This window comes from Equus asinus, chromosome 8, assembly GCF_041296235.1.
Source record: "Equus asinus isolate D_3611 breed Donkey chromosome 8, EquAss-T2T_v2, whole genome shotgun sequence".
Classification (NCBI taxonomy): domain Eukaryota; kingdom Metazoa; phylum Chordata; class Mammalia; order Perissodactyla; family Equidae; genus Equus; species Equus asinus.
The window spans coordinates 34701979-34722097 of record NC_091797.1 but is presented as its reverse complement, the minus strand read 5'-3'; the positions used below and the strand labels follow the sequence as shown (position 1 = coordinate 34722097).

Below are 20119 nucleotides of genomic sequence, written 5' to 3'. Positions count from 1 at the left end.
CTGCGCTCGTCCACTCGAGCAGAGACCAATGGACGTCTGATGCATGACCGGCCTCGACTAATCAGGGCCGGCCTCGATGAGGCTTTGTCTCCCGACCGCCGCGCGGGGCGCGTTCTCCCGCCTTCCCGCCCCGGCGCACGCGCGCCCCGCCCTGCCCGCCTTCCCTCCTGCGCCCTCCCCTCTCCTTTCTCCCTCTCAGAACCTTCCTGCCGCCGCGTTCGGACCTAGCTGCTCCAGCCTCCGGGGCACGTCCCATCCTTCCAGTCGGCTACCAGCAGCAGAGAAAAAAAAATTACTTATCAGTTTCTTGCCCCGTACACACCTTGAGGCGAGCAAAAGAATTAAAATAAATTTTAACCATGAGGGAAATCGTGCACATCCAGGCTGGTCAATGTGGCAACCAGATCGGTGCCAAGGTAAGGATTTTAAACCTCTTTTAACTGTATTTCTTTTTACTAAAGAAAATCCAGGTAAATGATAAAAAAAAAAGGTTGTAGGACATTCACTCTTTAGCCGAGCTTTGCCAAGAAAAAGTTATTATGTATATATACATATATAATACACATTTGTTGCTAGAATTTGCTCTTAAGAAATGAGGAATTATTTTTCTTGGCAGGCTCATTTTGGGGAAGCTATGAAAAGCACCCTACAGGTTTGGGGGGCGGGAAGATCGAGGTTCTGTAAGGTTTTACTTAAAGGGGATCTCCTAACGGTCCGAGGACTGGGGAGGGAGGAAGATGCGGAAACAGCCCGAGACAAAGCGAGGCGAGGTTTTCCCCGGGTGCATCTCCCTTGGCGCGGCTTCGTGTGGCTAAGCCATAGGGGGAAGGGACGGGGCTGGGCGGGCAGCTGCAGAGCTGGGATCCCAAGGTGGGGTCGCGGTGAGCCCCGGTGGGCTGCAGTGCGCGTTGCCGTTCACAAAAGATCAGGGCTCTCCGCGCGCCCGCGATCCCCAAGGGGCGGTCCAGTAGTTTTTCGTGGATGGAAGACTAATAGGTGCTGGCTTAATTTTACTTTCTTTCATTTCCCCTTAAAAGAGACCCTTTTAGGGAGTGAACAGATGAGAGAGGGCGGTAGAAAAGGAGAGGGTTTTTTTTTTTAAAGGATCCCTTACGACTAAAGAGTGGGAGAAAGGAAGAGGATCGTCCTTTAAAGCAAGGGGTAAAAGCGAAGAAATAAAATTGCAAGGCCAAGGGGGCATTTCTTTTCTTTTGCGCGCGGTTACAATGTAGCGGGGGAAGGGCGGGAGGAAGTGCGGCCGCTACGTTGTAGCAGAAGGGCGGGGCCGGGCGCCCCTGGCGCGCCGGGACAATGCGGTCCTGCCGGCCGGCCGGGGGCGCGCTTGCTCCAACCGAGCCCCGCCCCGGGCGCGCGGAATTCGCGCCTCGGCCCCGCCCACACGCGACGCCTCTCTTTGTCGGCTGCTCGGCCCGCGCGTGCGCCGCAGTCACGTGGAGAGGGGCGGGAGGTGGTCGACTGCTGCAGCGGCTCTTTATCTGCCCCGGGTCCTTTGTGCGCAGCGTGGAGGGGCGGTGCCCGGCGGGGGGGGCGGGCTCTTTTGCAGTCTAGTCAACCTCCTCCATTCCCCCACCCTGGTGCCTGCTCTGCCTGGGCACTCTCAGCGGCACATCAGCTCACCTCTTAAGTAGTGAAAGGCTGCGGCTTTCCCGAGGGTGCGGTGTCTAGGGAAAGGGCGGGGCAGGCAGATAGAGAGGATGCCAGGCCTTACAGCAAGGGCTACCACGGGCGAGCCTGGAACGAAAATGGTTACGAGGGGGCATAATTGGCTGGAACCTGAGCCACTGAGCGTTCATTGCTCTCCCCCGACAGTTCTGGGAGGTGATCAGTGATGAACATGGCATCGACCCCACTGGCACCTACCACGGGGACAGCGACCTGCAGCTGGACCGCATCTCCGTGTACTACAATGAAGCCACAGGTGAGGGCAGGAGCCCGGGAAGCTCGGGTCCCATCTCATCTCCCACTTCTCTGGGGTTACTCTTCATCCCTGGAGAACCCCTTAACCCCTTTTGATGAATCCATCACCCCTTTCCTTTTGAGAGCTTATTTGATTTGATTTCCCACCATCTGGGCCAAAGACTAGCTCTGCTGCCACCTGGTGGCAGCACCTGGAACCACAAGTTTGTGTCCCGGTTGTCTCCCAGCCCCGATTTATTACTTTTTAACTTTTTTTTTTTTTTGAGGTAACATTGGTTTATAACCCAGCCCCGACTTATTTACCTTCTTCCTCTCTGCCAATTTTCACTTCTCTATGTTCTTCCCTGTAGGTGGCAAATATGTTCCTCGTGCTATCTTGGTGGATCTAGAACCCGGGACCATGGACTCTGTTCGCTCAGGTCCTTTTGGCCAGATCTTCAGACCTGACAACTTTGTTTTTGGTGAGTTATACACGTTAGTAGATACGGTCGTATTCAATTTATTTGGGTGCAAGGAGACAGCAAGAGTTTGGAGCTGACTGTTGTCCGGGAGAGTTTGTTCAGGGCCGTGTCCTGTAATCTCTGTGGAGGGTGGAGTTAACGACTGCCCGAATAGTAAATTATGGGAGGGATGTATCACAGGCGAGAAAGAAAGAAGATACATCCAAGGGCATTATTCCAAAAGTTGGAAGGTGGAAATGTGGTCATGTATCTTCCACACTTTACTAATCAAGCTTGCCTCCTGACCCCATTCCAGGTCAGTCCGGGGCAGGCAACAACTGGGCCAAGGGCCACTATACAGAGGGGGCCGAGCTGGTTGACTCGGTCCTGGACGTGGTTCGGAAGGAGGCAGAGAGCTGTGACTGCCTGCAGGGCTTCCAGCTGACCCACTCGCTGGGCGGGGGCACGGGCTCTGGAATGGGCACCTTGCTCATCAGCAAGATCCGAGAAGAGTATCCTGACCGCATCATGAATACCTTCAGTGTGGTGCCCTCACCCAAAGTGTCCGACACAGTGGTCGAGCCCTACAACGCCACCCTCTCCGTCCATCAGTTGGTAGAGAACACCGACGAGACCTACTGCATTGACAACGAGGCCCTTTACGACATCTGCTTCCGCACCCTCAAGCTGACCACACCAACCTATGGGGACCTGAACCACCTCGTCTCAGCCACCATGAGCGGTGTCACCACCTGCCTCCGCTTCCCTGGCCAGCTCAATGCTGACCTCCGCAAGCTGGCGGTCAACATGGTGCCCTTCCCACGTCTCCATTTCTTCATGCCTGGCTTTGCCCCTCTGACCAGCCGTGGAAGCCAGCAGTATCGGGCCCTCACTGTGCCCGAACTCACCCAGCAGGTCTTCGATGCCAAGAACATGATGGCTGCCTGTGATCCCCGCCATGGCCGGTACCTCACCGTGGCTGCTGTCTTCCGTGGGCGGATGTCCATGAAGGAGGTAGATGAGCAGATGCTCAACGTGCAAAACAAGAATAGCAGTTACTTCGTGGAATGGATCCCCAACAACGTCAAGACGGCCGTCTGTGACATCCCACCCCGTGGCCTGAAGATGGCTGTCACCTTCATTGGCAACAGCACAGCCATCCAGGAGCTCTTCAAGCGCATCTCAGAGCAGTTCACTGCCATGTTCCGCCGGAAGGCCTTCCTCCACTGGTACACAGGTGAGGGCATGGACGAGATGGAGTTCACCGAGGCTGAGAGCAACATGAACGACCTCGTCTCCGAGTACCAGCAGTACCAAGATGCCACTGCAGAAGAGGAGGAGGATTTCGGTGAGGAGGCCGAAGAAGAGGCCTAAGGCAGAGCCGCATCACCTCAGGCTTCTCCGTTCCCTCAGCCTTCTTCCTCAACTGTCCCTTTCCTCTCCCTCAGAATTTGCGTTTTTCTGCCTCTATCTTGTTTTTTCTTTTTTGGGGGGGCGGGGTTCTAGAACAGTGCCTGGCACATAATAGGCGCTCAATAAATATTTGTTGTTTGTTGAATGTCTCCTCTCTCTTTCCACTCTGGGGAACCTAGATTTCTGCCATTCTGAGTAACCCTGCATTTCCTTCCAGTGCCCACTCCTCCCATCTGTCCAGTTAATATTTCTCTCTGTTTTCAAGATAATTCTCCAAGAAGCTGGACCTCACTCAGATCCCATTTAGAACTGTGCTGAAAGCCCAGAGAGATGGCCACCATCCTAAGCCCATGTGGTGGCCAACGAGAAAGGAAGCCAAGCTAACGGGCAGGTAGAAGCCCCTACAAGGGGTGGGGGATCCAGGCTATATTGCAGTCATAATTCCCAGATATTTCCCTGCTCCTCTCAGCTTCAAGGAGAGGAGTTAACAGTATTATCTCCATTTTCAGTCTCCCTTCAAGCCCTCTCCTGAGCTGTTTCCTTTGCAGGGGTCTGACCCCCCGGCCAAGTGGGGTCCTTCCCTGTCCCACTTTACCTCCCTCATACATTGGATCTTTCCTTACCCACCTTTTCTTACCCATAAAAAGGAATACCACTCTGCTGGATATGTATGGAGAGCTGTGTACTGCCAACCTAAAATGTGACTCATTCCCCAGAGGGGAGGGGACAGGACAGCATCTTTTGGCAACATCTCATCTCTTGCTATTGGCCTTTTTCCCCCACCCTTGGTTTTGTCCTATTCTACGCTTTCAATTTCTATTTTATGTTGAACTTGCTGCTTTTTTTCATATTGAAAAGATGACATTGCCCCAAGAGCCAAAAATAAATGGGAATTGAAAAAAAAAGTTGCGAGATGTGTGCTCATTTAGGGAAAGATCGCTGGTGGAGGCAGGGGCTCAAGTTCAGTTACACAGATGCTCTGCTTTCCGTAAACTGAGAATATCTGACATTTGACTCTCATCTTTTTTTTTTTTTTTTTTTTTGAGGAAGATTAGCCCTGAGCCTAGCTACTGCCAATCCTCCCCTTTTTTCTGAGGAAAACTGGCCCTAAGCTACCATCCATGCCCATCTTCCTCTACTTTATACATGGGATGCCTACCACAGCATGGCGTTTGCCAAGTGCCAAGCCATGTCTGCACCCAGGATCCAAACCGGTGAACCCCAGGCCGCCGAGAAGCAGAATGTGTGAGCTTAACCGCTGCACCACCGGGCCAACCCCGACCCTCATATCTTAATCCCCGGTACCCAAACCACCCCTCAACCATCAGTACCGGTCTTAATATCGGGGGTAGGCATACACTGAGATGCAGCATCTAGTGATAGAGGAGGGACTGAGATGAATGTCAAGTAGTGCATAAGCAGTTCCCAGACCAGATCAGCCCCCACTTGGAACTTGTAGGCATGCATGTTCTCAGGCCTGCCCAGATGTACTCAACCAGAAAGGGGTTGGACCCCAGCAGTCTGTTGTAACTGCTCCAGAAGAATCTCAGGAATGTACAGCTGAAAGCCACTGTTGTACCATTTAAATGTACAGTGCACCCAGGATGCCTTTGGGTTATGGGTATCTTGCTGTTTTTTGTAACCCTGTGGGTTTTCTCAACCTAAGGCAGAAATAACTAGTGGCAGTGCCACATCATGGTCCTATTCTAAACTGACACAGCTCCACCTAATATCTCATGTTTCTAAGTGCACAAAATAAATCTCAAAGCTACCCTGGAAACTTAACAATTTAATTTCCCTTGGCCATATTTCCCATAATTCTAGGGACTAGTGTAATTCTCAACATCCCATTTTAGCATTTTTTTTTTTTAAAGATTTAATTTTTTTTTCCTTTTTCTCCCCAAAGCCCCCCGGTACATAGTTGTATATTCTTTGTTGTGGGTCCTTCTAGTGTGGCATGTGGGACGCTGCCTCAGCGTGGTTTGATGAGCGGTGCCATGTCCGCGCCCAGGACTCGAACCAACGAAATACCGGGCCGCCTGCAGCGGAGCGCACGAACTTAACCACTCGGCCACGGGGCCAGCCCCCCATTTTAGCATGTTTTTTAAAAAATTTTAATTGCAGTAATATTGGATTATGACATACAGCTTTCAGATGTACATCGTAATATTTCAAATTCTGTGTAGATTACATCATGTTCACCACCCAACAAGTAATTATAGTCCATCCCCTCACATGTGAGCCTAATCACCCGTTTTGCCCTCCCCCATTCCCCTATGGTAACCACCAATCCATTCTCCAATGCTATATGTGTTTGTCGTTTTTATCTTATGAGTGAGATCATTCAGTGGTTGACTTTGTCCCTGACTAGTTTCACTTAGCATAATACCCTCAAGGACTATCCATGTTGTCACAAATGGCTAGATTTCATCATTTCTTATGGCTGAGTAGTATTCCATTGTGTATAAATAACATCTTTATCGATTCATCCCTTGATAAGCACCTAGGTTGCTTCCAAGTCTTGGCTATTGTGCATAATGTTGCAATATTATTTTTTTTTGAGGAAGATTAGCCCTGAGCTAACATCTGCTGCCAATCCTCTTTTTGCTGAGGAAGACTGGGCCCAGAGCTAACATCCATGCCCATCTTCCTCTACTTTATATGCAGGATGCCTACCACAGCATGGCTTGCCAAGCAGTGCCATGTCCGCACCCGGGATCCGAACCAGTGAACCCCGGGCCGCCGAAGCGGAACATGCACACCTAACTGCTGCACTGCCAGGCCAGCCCTGGCATGCTTTTCTGACTACAGCTTTTGGGGAAAAATTCTACAACTCTTAAGCATGTATAAGTAACTATTGCCTTTCATTCTAAAAAGCCTATTGAATGCAATGGAGCAAGCTACATTCTGGCATTCATTTTGAATGAGTTCTCCTTTGTTAATTGTTCATAAGTATTAGTACTTATTAATGGCAATTTATTTGACAAGTAAAGCTGAGAACTTCCAGGCTATCCCCCAGTCTTGGTGAGGAAAGAATTCTGGACAACAGGCTCAGGCAGTCTAATTAGGAAGTGAAAGTTAAATAAGTTGGGGGTGGGGTGTGATAATCAGAAGGTTGGCACAGGACCCCCAGGGGACTGGCAGTCTTGGCAGTGTGGGGCTGGGAAGGGGAGCAGCCCTTCCCCTCCAAGGCAAGGCACAGGCTATTTGGCAAGGAGAGATGAGGGGTGGAACCCCACTGTCAGGACATGCTCAGGGAAGCCAGTTGAAGTGCATGCAATATAAGGACCATTCAGGCAACTTGAGTCATGAGATGAAGCAGCAGCGAAGGTCCAGGGCTCAGGCTGTTCGCAGAGGCTTGTGGTTCACCTGGCAAGAAGATAACAGTGGATGACACTTGGGAACCAGATACCTGCTCTCCCAGGCCCCCATTTGGACGAATGGGCTGCAGGAAGTACATGCACTTGCAGGAGTTTTCTGGTTTTTTTCTGGCACCCTACCTCACTCCCTTTTGCGAAGGAGTCAGGATCCATGCATAACAACGAATTACAGAAAGCGGGTGGAGGGGCCGGAGCTCTGCTTGCATGGACCCTCTTTAGCTCCCCATCTTCTACTGCAGGCCTCAAGGAGGCTCCAAGGAACCCACTTGAAAGTCACTGATACAGTCCAATGCTTTTACTTATGTACGTAATTTTTTTTTTTAAAGATTTTATTTTTCCTTTTTCTCCCCAAAGCTCCCTGGTACATAGTTGTGTATTTTTAGTTGTGGGTCCTTCTAGTTGTGGCATGTGGGACGCCACTTCAGCATGGCTTGATGAGTGGTGCCATGTCTGCACTGGGGAAACCCTGGGCCACGAAAGCAGAGCACGTCAACATAACCACTCAGCCACGGGCTGGCCCCTATTAACCTGATTTTTTTTTTTTTTTTGAGGAAGATTAGCCCTGAGCTAACTACTACCAATCCTCCTCTTTTTGCCGAGGAAGACTGGCCTTGAGCTAACATCCATGCCCATCTTCCCCTACTTTACATGTGGGACGCCTACCACAGCATGGCATGCCAAGCGGCACCATGTCCACACCCAGGATCTGAACAGACGAACCCCGGGCTGCCGAAGCCGTTAAGCGCACTTAACCGCTGTGCCACCAGGCCGGCCCCTATTAACCTGATTTTAAGGTGAGGAAACAGATACAGAGAAGTTGATAACTTGTCCAAGGTCACACCTAGCATGCACTGGAGCCAGAAATCACATCACAACAGTCTGGTTCCAGGGCCCACTCTGACCACTACCATGATCTACAGGCACCAAGAAAAGCAGTGATATGCCTTGGAATTAATTAATTGTCAACAGGCTGCAACTAGTTCCTTGTATTAGTGGGCTGACCACAAGCACTGGCTCCAGAGACAGGTGGCCTGGGTTTGAAGCCTAGCTTCACTGGCTATATGACATGGGTTAAGTTACTTCACATGTTGGAGTTCGATTTCTTTACTTTGTACAATACTACATGCCCCAGTGGTAGTCTGATTAAAATATAAAAAAACAAACCGCTTGTGTAGCAGCTTAGTACTGTCTGGCACATAGAAAGCAGTTCATAAATATCATCGACCCCCAGGCCTCTGGGGTGCTGGCCCAGTGTTGGGCCCACTGCACCACATGCCACAAGAACTCAGCAGTTCTGCTCCACAGCCCCCACCCCACAGACCCTCACCTGGGAGATGCTGACGCCTGTGAGTCTCTCCACACACTCTGGCAGGCGGCTCAGGATGTCCAGGACTTCCCCAGTCACTTTGGCTGCTCCCATGGTTCCACTTCCACTGGACACCAGTGTGATCTTCTTGGCTGAGGTCAAGGGACCACTGATCTCCTCTGCCACCTGATAGGTGAGATGTCCACTCAGCTCCTGTGGTCTGACCATACCCCTCCTAGGATGCCTTACTCTGGGTTTTAAGACCGTTATCCTTCTTCACTTTGGTAAGGATCATCCTTTCTCACTTTGGGCATGGGCTTATAATTCCCACCCCTAATTTAAGGTCCCCTAGCCTGGTTCTCCCCAAGCCGCTCATTTCCTACCACCCCTCATTCCCTGGTTCTGTTCCTCCTCTCCCAGGACCCACACAACCCCCGCACCTGGGGCAGCTTCTCTAGCAGCATGTCCAGCTGAGCAGCCTCCTGGTACAGCTGGAATGCTTCTGCCTTCTTGGACATTTGCTCGGCATCAGCCCGGGCTCGGGCCCCTATGGCAAAGGCCTCGGCCTCCCCACGCATCTGAGGAAGGTACAGGATATAGTTAGGGACAAGAAACCCCAGCTCGAGCAGCAACCCCCACTCCCTCCACAAGCCAGTAAGAGCCACCTCCTAACTCACCCGCACAGACTCAGCTTCTGCCTCTGCCTGCATAATCAGCTGGGTCCTGGGCAAAGAAGGGAAGTGGGGGGAGGAGCTGAGAAGGGGCCCTCACTCCCAGGAGAAAGGCCACGAGCTGGAAAGACAGAGGCTCCCGCAACCTGAGTTCCCTACAAGGAGTCCAGGTTGTGAAGGCCTCAACTCTTCATCTGGGGATGCCCAGATGGCGAGGGAGCCAGAAGGGGGCCAGGGAGGGGACATTTACTTCTCTGCCTCGGCTAGGCGCTCCAGCTTGTAGCGCTCAGCTTCCGCTGGCTTCAGCACCCGGGCCTCCAGCTCCTTCTCTCGGCGGGCAATCTCCTGCTCCTGCACTGCCACCTGCTGGGCTCGCTCCACCACCTGCACCTGTACCCGCTGCTCCTCGATCTGCTGCTTAGTCTTGGCCACCTGGGTAAGAAGGATGCTCAGTGTCAGAGCTGAAGAGCAAGGCCCAGAACCAGGGTGGGATACAAAAACAGGATAGGTACAGGAAGTTGGTCCCTGGTGGGCTCAGCCAGCCCAATGGAGTCCATTTCCCACACAGATCCAAGGCATGGCCTGATCCTCCTTCTCAGAGCCAGAATCAAGGTTAGGGCATCCCCCAGGCAGCCTCAGCGTTGGAGCTGGATAGGGCTGGGACCCAGTCCCTGTTCTTCCTCTGGGTGAAGTGTCCCTCTGATGAACTCCCATATTAGTCAATTTCTCCACCGTGTCTCCCTCTGGAGTATGAGCACCTGGAGGGCACTGAGCACATGGTGGCCATCTTCTCCCTCCAGTCCTGCTCAAATCCACCCATTCTGTCCATCTGTGCTGCCATAACCTTAATGCAAGGCACTGTCAGCTCTAGCCCTGACTACACAATAGCCTCCTACTGACTTTCTTCTTTGGGGAGCCGCCCGTGTGTGTCTTTTTCATTTTTATCTTTTGTATATGGCACAAATTCAAAAGAAAAAAGTATACAATGAAAAGTAAGGCTTACTCCCATCTATTTCCTCAAATTACCCTGTTCCTTTCCCCAAAAGCAACCACTGTGACCTTCTTTTGTACTCTCCCAGGGACACTCTAAGCATCAACAAGAATGTGTATATATAGAATTCCTGTTATTAGGCAAGTTTCACTTTCTTATTCCTTGTAGAGCACAGGGATCAGAAGGCTCTCGCCAAGAAGCTGGTGAGGAGAGGCACTGAGGAGGAACACACTTTATTGTCTCACTGCTCTGCCTCAGCCATGCACCATCATCCCCGTGGGTCTCATCAATAAAGAGATGGTGCCCCTGCCTTTACTGGGTCCATGGTCACTGCAGAGGAAGGGTGCTTCTGGATATGGTACCCTGGACTATCTTTGACCCTAAAACTTCAAACTGGTTCCAAACTGGACTAGTTGCTTTCTACCCCAGTGTGCAGGATCATCTCTCTCTGTGTTGGAGTCATCTCTCTTTCTTTCTCTCTTTCTCATTTAGGCCCACCTTTTGGTGAAACAACCTCCAGGAGTTTCCTCCGAAAGAGTATCTGGGCAATAAGTCTTCCGAGACCTTGCATCTCGGGAGATGTTTCTTTTACCCTTCTATTTGAAGGACAATTAGGTTGAGCACAGGTTACTATGCTGGAATTCATTTTCCATCAGAATTTTGAAGGGACTGGTCCATGGTCTTCTAGCTTCTTGAGAAATCTGAAGTCACTTTGATGCCTGACCCTTTGTTTGACATCTGTTCTTTCTCCCTGGAAGCTTTTAGATCTTTTCTTTGTTCTCAGTGTTCTGAAATTTCACAGCGGACATGTCCTTCACTCATTGTGTTGGGCACTTGGAGGACCGTTTCAATCTAGAAAGTCACGCTCTTCAGAACAAACATTTTTGAGTTTTTTTCATGGGTGATTTTTTCCCATTTGTTCTGTTGGATCTCCTGGACTGGTCTCTAATATTTTTATCTTTTCTAATTTTTCCCAACTGTTCTGTTCTATTTTCTGGGAGATTTATTAGAATTTCTCTTTCAACATGATTTTTCCCATTTCTGCCATCTTATTAGTTTCTAAAAGATTTTTTTGTTTTCTATGTCTTGATTTCCTGAACGTGAATTCTTCTGTCTCACTGAGGATATTAAATCTTTTTTTTTTTAGATTTTATTTTTTCCTTTTTCTCCCCAAAGCTCCCCAGTACATAGTTGTAGATTCTTAGTTATGGGTCCTTCTAGTTGTGGCATGTGGGACGCCGCCTCAGCATGGCTTGACGAGTGGTGCCATGTCCATGCCCAGGATTCGAAGCAGCGAAACCCTGGGTCACCGCAGCAGAGTGGGCAAACTTCACCACTCGGCCACGGGGCTGGCCCCTAAATCATTTTTTAAAGCTTTCTTCTCCTTGCATAGTACTGTTAAAATCAATAAAGGAAACCTCAACTAAAATTGGAGTCAAGAATGCCTGTAGAGGGAGCTCTCATGCCCTAGCACTCCTGGTCAATTAGTGTCAGTTAATTACAGCCAGTCACAGACGCCAAGAGGAAGAGCCACCATACTTTGCACTCGCAAACAGGAAGTGCAACTACTTTACTGCTCCAGCAGGAGGAAGATTTCCTTCTTGCCCAACAGCCCCAGCCAACAGAAATACCGCAGCTCAGCCATAAGAAGCCATCATCGCCTGAACTTACTTTCCTCCAATGAACTTTCATTTTTTCCTTGCTGAAGACTTGTCTCCCTCTCCTATAAAAGCCTTCCATGCTGTGTAACCCGTGTGAGTCTCTCTGCTTGCCAGGTGAGATGCTGCCCAATTCAGGAATGGTTTAATAAAGCCAGTTAGATCTTCAAATTTACTCAGTTTCATTTTGTCCTTTTAACAGTATGTATCCTTCGACTTGCTTTGCTGTTTGTGGTTTTGGTCTCAGCCTACCATGCTGCAGGAATCCCTCATACATCAGGTAACCCCTGGTTGTCTGCTCACGGGTGAAGAAGGTGTAAAACACTGAAGAAGCTCTGGGTGTGTGGTTGAGGCTTGTTGATTCTGAGCTTCACTCTAGGGTGATCTGGGCAGGCCATTTGCTGAGGAACCTCTGATTCAGGATCTCTAAGTCTGTCCTTTTAGATTGGTCATGTTCCCCAGACAGTCTTCAGATCTCTTCTTTGGAAGATAGAGGGTCTAGGAGCCAAGTGGGGTGAGGGGGTTAAGGGAGGCTGTCAGCATTTAGCATTCAAAAGGCACACAGTTACTTCATGCCCCTGCTACTGGCAAAGTACCAGCCCTCACCTGTGCCTGGCTGGCCCCAGGTCACATCCTCTGGTTTACTTTTATCAGTTAATAAACCTCCAGATGTCTACTGGAGCAGAGAAGGGATTATTACCCAGAGGCAGGGAGCCAGAGAGGGGCTCTAACTGAGAAGTCACTTTTCACGTGTTTCCCCTTATTTCAACAGTCTTTATCACAGCTTCCTGGGCCCCTGATGATGCTAGCTCCTGAGCCTCAGATCATTTCAGTTTTCTCCCTGCAGCTTTGCACTCAGCTGTCTCAGACTTGCTTAGCCAATTACCATGGCTTTTCAGCTTCCATGATTTCTGTTCCTTCTGCTCCTTTTCTGTCCAGCTTTGTCTTTTCTTTCTTTCCTTCTTTTTTTTAAAAATCACTCTACATGGTTTTAGGGAGGTTTTAAGAGGGAGTGCAATTAGCTGCATTTATGCAATCCATCATCTTTGAACAAGCTTCTGACTCATCTCCCTGCTTCCTCTCTTCTCTTTTGATAATCAATTCTCCACACAGCAGCCAGTCTGATCCTTGTAAAAATGTTAATTAGACCACAGCATCTCCCTGCTTAACGTTCTCTAATAGTTTTCCATGGTGCTTTGAATTCTCTTCTAAGTCTCCATCACGGCCATCTGAACCCTACATGACCTGGCCCTGCCTGCTGCTTCTCACTCAAAGCACACCAGCCACACCAGATCAGAAATCTCCTTCCTGTTCCTGGGACATGCTAAGCTCTTTCCTACCTCAGGGCCTTTGCGGGTGGTCTCCCTGCCTAGTCACTAGCCACATCTGGCTATTTAAATTTAAATTAAAATAAAATGTAAGACTCAGTTCAGTCACACTACCTACATTTCAAGTGCTCAACATCACAGCACAGGATACAGCGCATCACCATCATCAGAGAAAGTTGTATTTGACCAGCACTGGCCTAGAATGCTCTTGGCCCACAAGTCTACACTCCTAGCTCTTTCTCATCATCTGGTTTTACCTCATCCTCACTGAAGCTTTCTCTGACCACCCCCAACCTAATATAGTACTACCCCACTGCTTTTCACATCCCCTGCTTATTTCCTTCATAGTACTTAAACAAGAGATTTAGAAGCTATGAAGGTTATTTAGTTGCTTATTAGCTGTTTCCCATGTTACAATGTAAACTCCATGAGGGCAGGAATCTTTTCTCATCCATACTTCTAACTTCACCTGCAAAACAATGTCTGCCACATAATAGGCACTTAATGGATATTTATTGAATGAATCCTTATTTCCCCAGCCCCTAGCACAGAGCCTGGCACAAAATGAGGAACTGATCAAGGCTGAACAGAGCCCAAACCATCCTGATCCATTGATATGCTGAGAAGGAAAGCCATGTTTAGAAGGTTAAGGACTTTATCCCTGGGTGGGTTAAGTACCACCCAAGCTAGCATTCATGTTCAATGCGTACATGAATCACCCAGGGATTTTGCTAAAAGGCAGATTCTGATTCAGTCAGTAGGGCTGGGGCCTGAGATTTTATATCTCTAACAAGCTGCTCAGTGATGCTGATGCTGCTGATAGAACACACTTTGAGTAGTAAAGCACTGTGCTACACTTCATTACCTGTAAACCACACGGGAATTAAACATCATAACTAAAGATGTTTTGCATCTCATTATGCTTCCACCCTGTACCAACTCTTGGCAAAAATGAGTTTCATGATATTGCTATCCTTTGAGTAAAGGTCTCAAAGAACAGTTGATTCTCATTATTCACAGCAGTTCTCTTCTATAAAGTAGCCATGAACCTTGAATTAGCAGAGAGTTATTTTGTTTCTATTAGGTTCATATGAGCCTCTGGCCACATTTTCACCAACAGATCAATCTATAACCTTATTTTACATGTGTTTCTGTTTAAAGACACCTTATGTGATATATATTGTTGATTCATTAACATTGAACTCATAGCCAACAGCACTATAACTCCTGCCTGAACAAAGTTTATCTAACACACGTGTTTTCTCCGTAAGACTTATATCATAGCCTTCGTGCACTTAGGAACATGAGACAGCAGTAGGCTTGGGGGCCATTTTCAACAGCCAAATCACCAAGAGCCCAAAAATGTGAAAAATGCGGCAGTAAATATGTGAAAATGACACTGTTTACAATGTGAGAGCTGAAACAAGAAAGCAAACATCTTCTTGTCCAACCTCAACTGGAACCTGCACATCAGGCTACTCCAGTTTTTCCTCACTCTGTGCATGTCTACAAATAGCCACAAAAGCACTCCAGGGACTGATTTTGGGGTTACCCATCAATTTTAGCAAGTAGGCAAAGTCTCAAATACCGAATCTGCAGATGAGGATCGACTGTACCTCCTTGCAATATCAAGGGCTGCCCATATTTCACTTTGCAGGACTCAATGCCCAGGTCCATGTTTTCCTTCCCCACACCCTTCTTTGATCACCATGGAAACTGTGAGCCTGTGGGATTGCCCTGTGCAAATTAGAAAAAGGCGCCCCTTCCTCTGGGTGGCTGCAGACCCACAGACCCAGGCCAGAATGCACAGCGTTCTGTACGAGTGGAGCACGGGCTGGATTTTAGCTCTGGCCCACCTCCATCCAGGGGCCCTTGCACAACCTGACCCAAACATATGATCAGCCCTATTGGTCAGATCCCTTCTCAGCCTTTTCTTTGCTTTTCAGCTGAAATGTTTGGGTCTTTTAAATCTTCCTCAGATGGAGAATTTGAATTAGAAATGGAAAGCCAGAATAAAGGGATCAGAGTAAGTGTATGAGAAGGAGGGAGGGCCTGAGGGGAATAGGGAAGGGGCAAAGTCCAGCCTAGCCATCCGCCCAGTGTGGTGGCTCTGACCTGAAGCTGATAGGCCAGGTCAGCCTGTGCTCGGCGGGTGTTGACTTGGATGTCATATGCGGCCTTCTTCAGCTCATAGTCCCTCTGCGCCTTGGCCATCTCGATCTCACTCAGGTACTGGGCAGACACCTTTTCCTGCTTGGCTTTGGCTTCCTGTCCACAGAGATCGGGTAGAAGTCAGAATGGGGAGACCAAGGCCGCAGGGGGAGAGTTGACTTCCCACAGTCTCCCCTGTCTTCACCCTGGCGCTAGCTTCATGCAGTTCCTCTGCCACCCCACCTCCACCAGCCCCCGCTCAGTTGTGCCCCTTCCATCTCCTCTCCCACCCGGTGCCCAATAAGCCCACGGTGACCAAGTGACCCCCATCTCTCTCACCCGGATCCCAGCATCTCTTTTGGCTTCCGCCTCCCCAATCCGAGCATCCTTTTGGACTTGAGCTGTTCGAGCCTTCCCCAAGGAATGCAAATAGTCCTGTGGGAGAGACGCAGAAATCAGAGTCCTCAGGAGGGTTTAAGAGATGGGAGCAGGGAAGCAGAGAGGAGCAGCTGCCAAGGTTTACCTGGTCATCATGAATGTCCTTCAGGGTGTAGCTAACCACACTGATGCCCATGTTGACCAGGTCTGAGGAGGCCACTTTGAAAACTTGCTCTGAGAATTTCTGCCTGTCCTTATAGATTTCCTAGGATAACAGGATGGTGGGAAGGAGGAACTCAAGCTTTCAGATCCTCCAGCTACTCTCTCCCACAGACTAGCTTGGTCCCTAGGCACATACCCCTGCCCCCTAACCGTGCTCTGACATCCCTTCCAGATCTCTCCCTGCCCTCGGACCCACCTCTACAGTCATGTGGGCCATGATAGCCCTCTGGTGGCCCTCCAGCGTCTCCAGTGCAATTTGGGCAATCTCAGCCTCAGTCTTCCCGAGGAACATCTGGCAGGCAGCTGCCAACATCTCCTTGTTCTGCCCCTGGATTTTCACCTGTAGCCAGAGTAGGGGTAGGGAGGGTATGGTGGTGGTCTCATGGGGCCAGGGAAGAAGCAGAGAGAGAAGGGGGAGCCCTCTAGGAGAAACTTCTTCCATCCCAGAGAGAGCAGGGAGAGGGAGTCAAGTGCCTTAGGCGTCCCTGGAAAAGGCGAGACTAGCAGAGAAATTTCTCTGCAGGCAGAGGTTGGGAAGGCCATGGTCAGAAGATTCTTAAGGTCTGGGGACAGAGAAGGTGATGGAGGTGTGGACTGATGGGGAAAGGCTCTGAAAGCCTCACCTGGGCAATGCCAGTGACTGAGATGGGGACCCCATGGCGAGTGTAAACCTTTTCACTCTTGACATTGAGGGTCAGTGTGTTGAGAGAGATCCTAGGGGAAAAAGAAGGGGTGGGCAGTGAGAAGATGAGGAAAGACAGAAAACTGGGGCCCCCTTCCCTGGTTCTCTTCTACCTACCTCTGGATTTGCTGGATGCAGGGCAGGACAAAGACACGTCCTCCAGCCACCATGACCGGGGGGCTCCGGCAGAAACCTGCAAGGTGAGGGGGCAGTGAGCTGCGGTGTCCGCGGCAGAGCTGGAATGTGGAAGACTGAAGAACTTGGTGGGGGGGGGGCAGCCTCACGAAAAAATCTGGGAGCTGCAGGGGAGGCCGTCTTGGCCTTGGAAGGGTAGCGGCCGGGAAGCACAAGTGGGTGGGGTGGGGCAGAAGGCTTGGGCTGGGGAGCTGGTAGGGAGAGGGGGAAGGGGCAGAGGCCAGACTCGCAGGGGTTTTGAGATCACTGACTGAGAAGAGAACAATACTTACCGGAGACCACCATGGCCTCATTTGGACCACAGGTGAAAAACATGGTTCAGGTTGGAGCTGGAGGAGAGGGAGAGAAAGCCTCTGCGGAAGGGGAAGGGGCGCTGTGGAGTCCACAGGAGTGAATCCCTTCCTTTCCCGTAGGTCCCGCCCAGTCTGGAGCCACCTAGGCCCAGTTCCTTCCGCACCCGGGGGTCCGCTAAAGCTTTTCCCTATGAAATCCCGCAGATCACCAGCGATTCCGGCCCCCGCCCGCTTACGGCCACTCCCCTCCCTTTGCCGCGTCCTTGCCTTCCGTGAGGACCGTTTCTCCCTTATCTGATAAAGCTCTTCAGCGCCTAGAAGCCCCCAGACCTTGCGCCACCCTCCCTGCTCCTCCGCAGCCCCATTCTGTCTTCCCGCCCCCACCTACCTTCCTGGTAGCGGGCGGCGGCCGGGCCGGGGTCCCGGGAAGGGCAGGGGCGCGCGGGGTACCCGGGAGCAGAGCAGGGAGCGCCTCACGCACCACCTTCTAGGAAGCCGGGCCCACGCTGGCGCCCCCCGACCCAGCCGCGCCCTGTTGCTGCAACAGACATGACCCCGCCCCCTGGGGTGGACCCTCCCCACGCCACGGCCCCGCGCGCTCGGCCCGCCCTTTTCCCAGCAGGCCCCGCTCGGGTCCGCAGCCCGCCGCCCGCCGGGCGCACTAGCGTAGCCTAGCAAGCCAGGGGTGGGGCCCCGCTTCGCCGCCACCCCGCCGCCGCCCTTCGCGAGCCGGGAGCCCCGCCCAGGCCGCTCCAAGCTCCGCCCCGGGGTGCGGGACATGACCTCCGTGGGTCACCCCAGGGAGATTGCCTCATCTCGGATTTGCCCCTCGCTAATTGGGAAAGTCACACACTGGGCAGCTAACGACTGCATCCGGTCACCGGATGCTGGGTTCCGAGGCTCCGGGAAGAGTGGCTTCGGGGCCCGGAGAGGAGCGCCTGCTGGGGACGTGGCCTCGGCTCCCCGCGCCGGTCCCTGGCTCCCGAAGGCGGGAGGAGTGGGGAGTCGCCGCTTGCAAAGACACACTCAAATGACTGCGGACAGTAAGTCGAGTTTATTTGTGTTCACAGAACATACCGGACGACCCCACCTCCGCCCCCTGACAGCTCACCGCCTCCCGACCCCGCAGCCACCCCTTGGGGGCAACTTCGAAGAGATCGAAGGCCAAGGACCGTATTCCCAACGGTCCGCCGAAGCCTCACACAGTAGACAAGCGGCGTTGAGATGCTGGAGGACGGAGAGGGTCAACGGCTAAACCTACGACCCACCACCGGCCTTGACCCCCAGCCCGGGCGCCCTCCTGGACCCAGGTCTTCTCCATTCCCTCTCGCTGTCTCCCTCATTTCTAGGCGCCCTGCCTCCACCAATCCCATAAAGCTCAATAAATACCAAGAGATCTGCATTTGCAGCAAGGGAGCACATCTCGCACCCGTGCATAAGTTAAAATAAATATTACACACAGCCCTCCATCACCTAGGGGGGACATACATAAATATATATAAATATTAATTAGGAACACTGAGAAATAAATTAACGACGCTCTCCTGCACCCGGCCCAGCCCCGGGGTGTCGCGCTTGTCTCCTCCCAGGCGCGGGCGGGCGTCTCCGCTGTAGTGTTCTGAGTCTGAGTTGCCTCGGAGTCCCACTTTGGGATACGCTCTTGCGCACCAGGTACACCTGGTGTTTCTTTAATTTTTTCAGGTTCTTTTTTGGGAGTATGGGGAGTCACGGTTAAAAGGCAGCCGGGTGTTGCTGGAGAAACGTGCTGAGTTCTAGAGCGTAGTCCGAGGGCTCCGAGGTCAGATTAAAGGGCTCGAGGACCGGGGCAGGGGTAGGCGCGGGGGACGCGGCGCTGGGGGCATCCTCCGGGGCCAGGGGTGCCGGCACAACCTCTTCAGCCATCAGGATCTGGCAGAAGATGATGGTGAGCAGAAGAAAGAGGAACTTTTTGGCTGGGTTCGGATCCTCGACTGGCAGTTGGCGCCGGACCTAAGGGGAGGCAACAAAGGGAACAGGTCAGCTCAGGGCCCCGGCGTCCAGCTGTTCCCCCCCGCTGTCCACTTCGGCGACACTCACCACTCGTGGGTAGAGGACCCTACGGCTGCGCTTTCGGTGCCCGCGGGAGACACTGGGGCGCGCTGCGGGGGCCACGGCGGGCTCCGGGAGAGGGTCGAAGGTGAAGATCTCGGGACCGGAGCCCCTCCTGGGTCCCGGGCTGGTGGAGGGGCCGGGTGTCGGGGCCCGCAGGACGGTCATGGTGGGGAGGGAGCTCCGAGAGTGACACATTTTGCGCCGAGCCAAGCAGCAGACCGAGTGCGGCCCGGCGGTCGCGCGGAGCTAGTTATATTGGCTGAGACGTGGGCGGGCCGGTCTAGACTCCACCCCGGGCCCGGAGCCGTGGAAATTCCGAGGATGAAGCAAAGGGAGGGGGTGGAGAGCTGGCCTGTGCAACCCCAAGTGTATATTGTGAGCGTGTGAGTCGTGAGTGGGGATGGGCGAGATGCCGGGCTGCAGGCACATGTTGGGACGTGAGGCAGCTGGAGAGGGTCCCACAAACAGTTTAGGAGATGGTTCAGCCACAGGCAGCATCTCTGGGGAGGCGGGAGGGCTTACATAAGATGTCTGACCGTCCTGCTACAATACGGACCCAGCAAACTCAAGGAACCACAGTTACACACGCACATTCACACACTTGTAGATACACATAGACAACACACGCCCCACCCCACGAGGGAGGTCATTACAGAAACAGCCAAGAAGAGAAAGAGAAATAAACACATTAGCACACACAGACGCAACCCTGCCTGCCTTAGCGTGTGCATACACACACTCACACATACCCCACATTGTTGAGGTGGAAACATTTTTCCTTCTTCCTTCTAGGTTCTTTGGCTGGTCTAATAATTAAATTGACATAAGAGAGATTAACAGGAGAAAAACAAATTTGCCTACTTGCGGGAGCCCACTGAGACAGAAGACTCACAAGCAGTCAGGCAATTGAGGCTTATATGCCGTCCTGAGCTAAGGAATGGGATAGGGGCCCGGGGCTTCCAAGGGGAGGAGGGCAGTTCAC

At 51.7% G+C, this 20119-nt stretch overlaps 3 protein-coding genes and 1 long non-coding RNA gene across 5 annotated transcripts; 2 read left to right on the top strand and 2 right to left on the bottom strand.

Annotated features, from left to right (window-relative positions):
- Positions 1–121: 121 nt before the first annotated feature.
- Positions 122–4696, top strand: TUBB (tubulin beta class I). Its single transcript, XM_014832307.3, has 4 exons — positions 122–416; positions 1831–1939; positions 2289–2399; positions 2695–4696. The coding sequence occupies exons 1-4, from the start codon at positions 360–362 to the stop codon at positions 3750–3752; spliced, it is 1335 nt and encodes a 444-aa protein (XP_014687793.1). The 5' UTR covers positions 122–359; the 3' UTR covers positions 3753–4696.
- Positions 4697–5881: 1185 nt separating this feature from the next.
- On the bottom strand, positions 5882–17734 carry FLOT1 (flotillin 1). 2 transcript variants are annotated; one of them, XM_014832301.3, is made up of 13 exons: positions 17435–17734; positions 17026–17082; positions 16676–16751; positions 16500–16590; positions 16073–16216; positions 15800–15919; positions 15616–15711; positions 15241–15393; positions 9399–9580; positions 9155–9200; positions 8918–9055; positions 8499–8663; positions 5882–7160 (listed from the first exon to the last, which is right to left on the bottom strand). In XM_014832301.3, the coding sequence occupies exons 2-13, from the start codon at positions 17066–17068 to the stop codon at positions 7131–7133; spliced, it is 1284 nt and encodes a 427-aa protein (XP_014687787.1). In that variant the 5' UTR covers positions 17069–17082; positions 17435–17734; the 3' UTR covers positions 5882–7130. The 2 variants fall into 2 exon arrangements, with proteins under 2 accessions (XP_014687787.1, XP_014687788.1); XM_014832302.3 differs by having other exon boundaries at positions 17026–17106; positions 17435–17733.
- LOC139045866 (uncharacterized) lies at positions 11736–18564 on the top strand. The gene is made up of 3 exons (XR_011505121.1): positions 11736–11914; positions 12000–12077; positions 18117–18564. It is a non-coding gene; the product is annotated as an uncharacterized lncRNA (long non-coding RNA).
- IER3 (immediate early response 3) lies at positions 18082–20027 on the bottom strand. Its single transcript, XM_014832303.3, has 2 exons — positions 19123–20027; positions 18082–19035 (listed from the first exon to the last, which is right to left on the bottom strand). The coding sequence occupies exons 1-2, from the start codon at positions 19330–19332 to the stop codon at positions 18778–18780; spliced, it is 468 nt and encodes a 155-aa protein (XP_014687789.1). The 5' UTR covers positions 19333–20027; the 3' UTR covers positions 18082–18777.
- Positions 20028–20119: the final 92 nt, after the last annotated feature.

Coding starts and splice junctions, on each gene's coding strand:
- TUBB (XM_014832307.3), top strand. CDS start 360: ATGAGGGAAATCGTGCACATCCAGGCTGGTCAATGTGGCAACCAGATC. Junction 417..1,830: donor GCAACCAGATCGGTGCCAAG/GTAAGGATTTTA, acceptor CTCCCCCGACAG/TTCTGGGAGGTGATCAGTGA. Junction 1,940..2,288: donor GTACTACAATGAAGCCACAG/GTGAGGGCAGGA, acceptor TCTTCCCTGTAG/GTGGCAAATATGTTCCTCGT.
- FLOT1 (XM_014832301.3), bottom strand. CDS start 17,068: ATGTTTTTCACCTGTGGTCCAAATGAGGCCATGGTGGTCTCCG. Junction 16,591..16,675: donor TGCATCCAGCAAATCCAGAG/GTAGGTAGAAGA, acceptor TTTTTCCCCTAG/GATCTCTCTCAACACACTGA. Junction 9,056..9,154: donor CAGAAGCTGAGTCTGTGCGG/GTGAGTTAGGAG, acceptor TACCTTCCTCAG/ATGCGTGGGGAGGCCGAGGC.
- IER3 (XM_014832303.3), bottom strand. CDS start 19,332: ATGTGTCACTCTCGGAGCTCCCTCCCCACCATGACCGTCCTGCGGGCC. Junction 19,036..19,122: donor GGGTCCTCTACCCACGAGTG/GTGAGTGTCGCC, acceptor GCCTCCCCTTAG/GTCCGGCGCCAACTGCCAGT.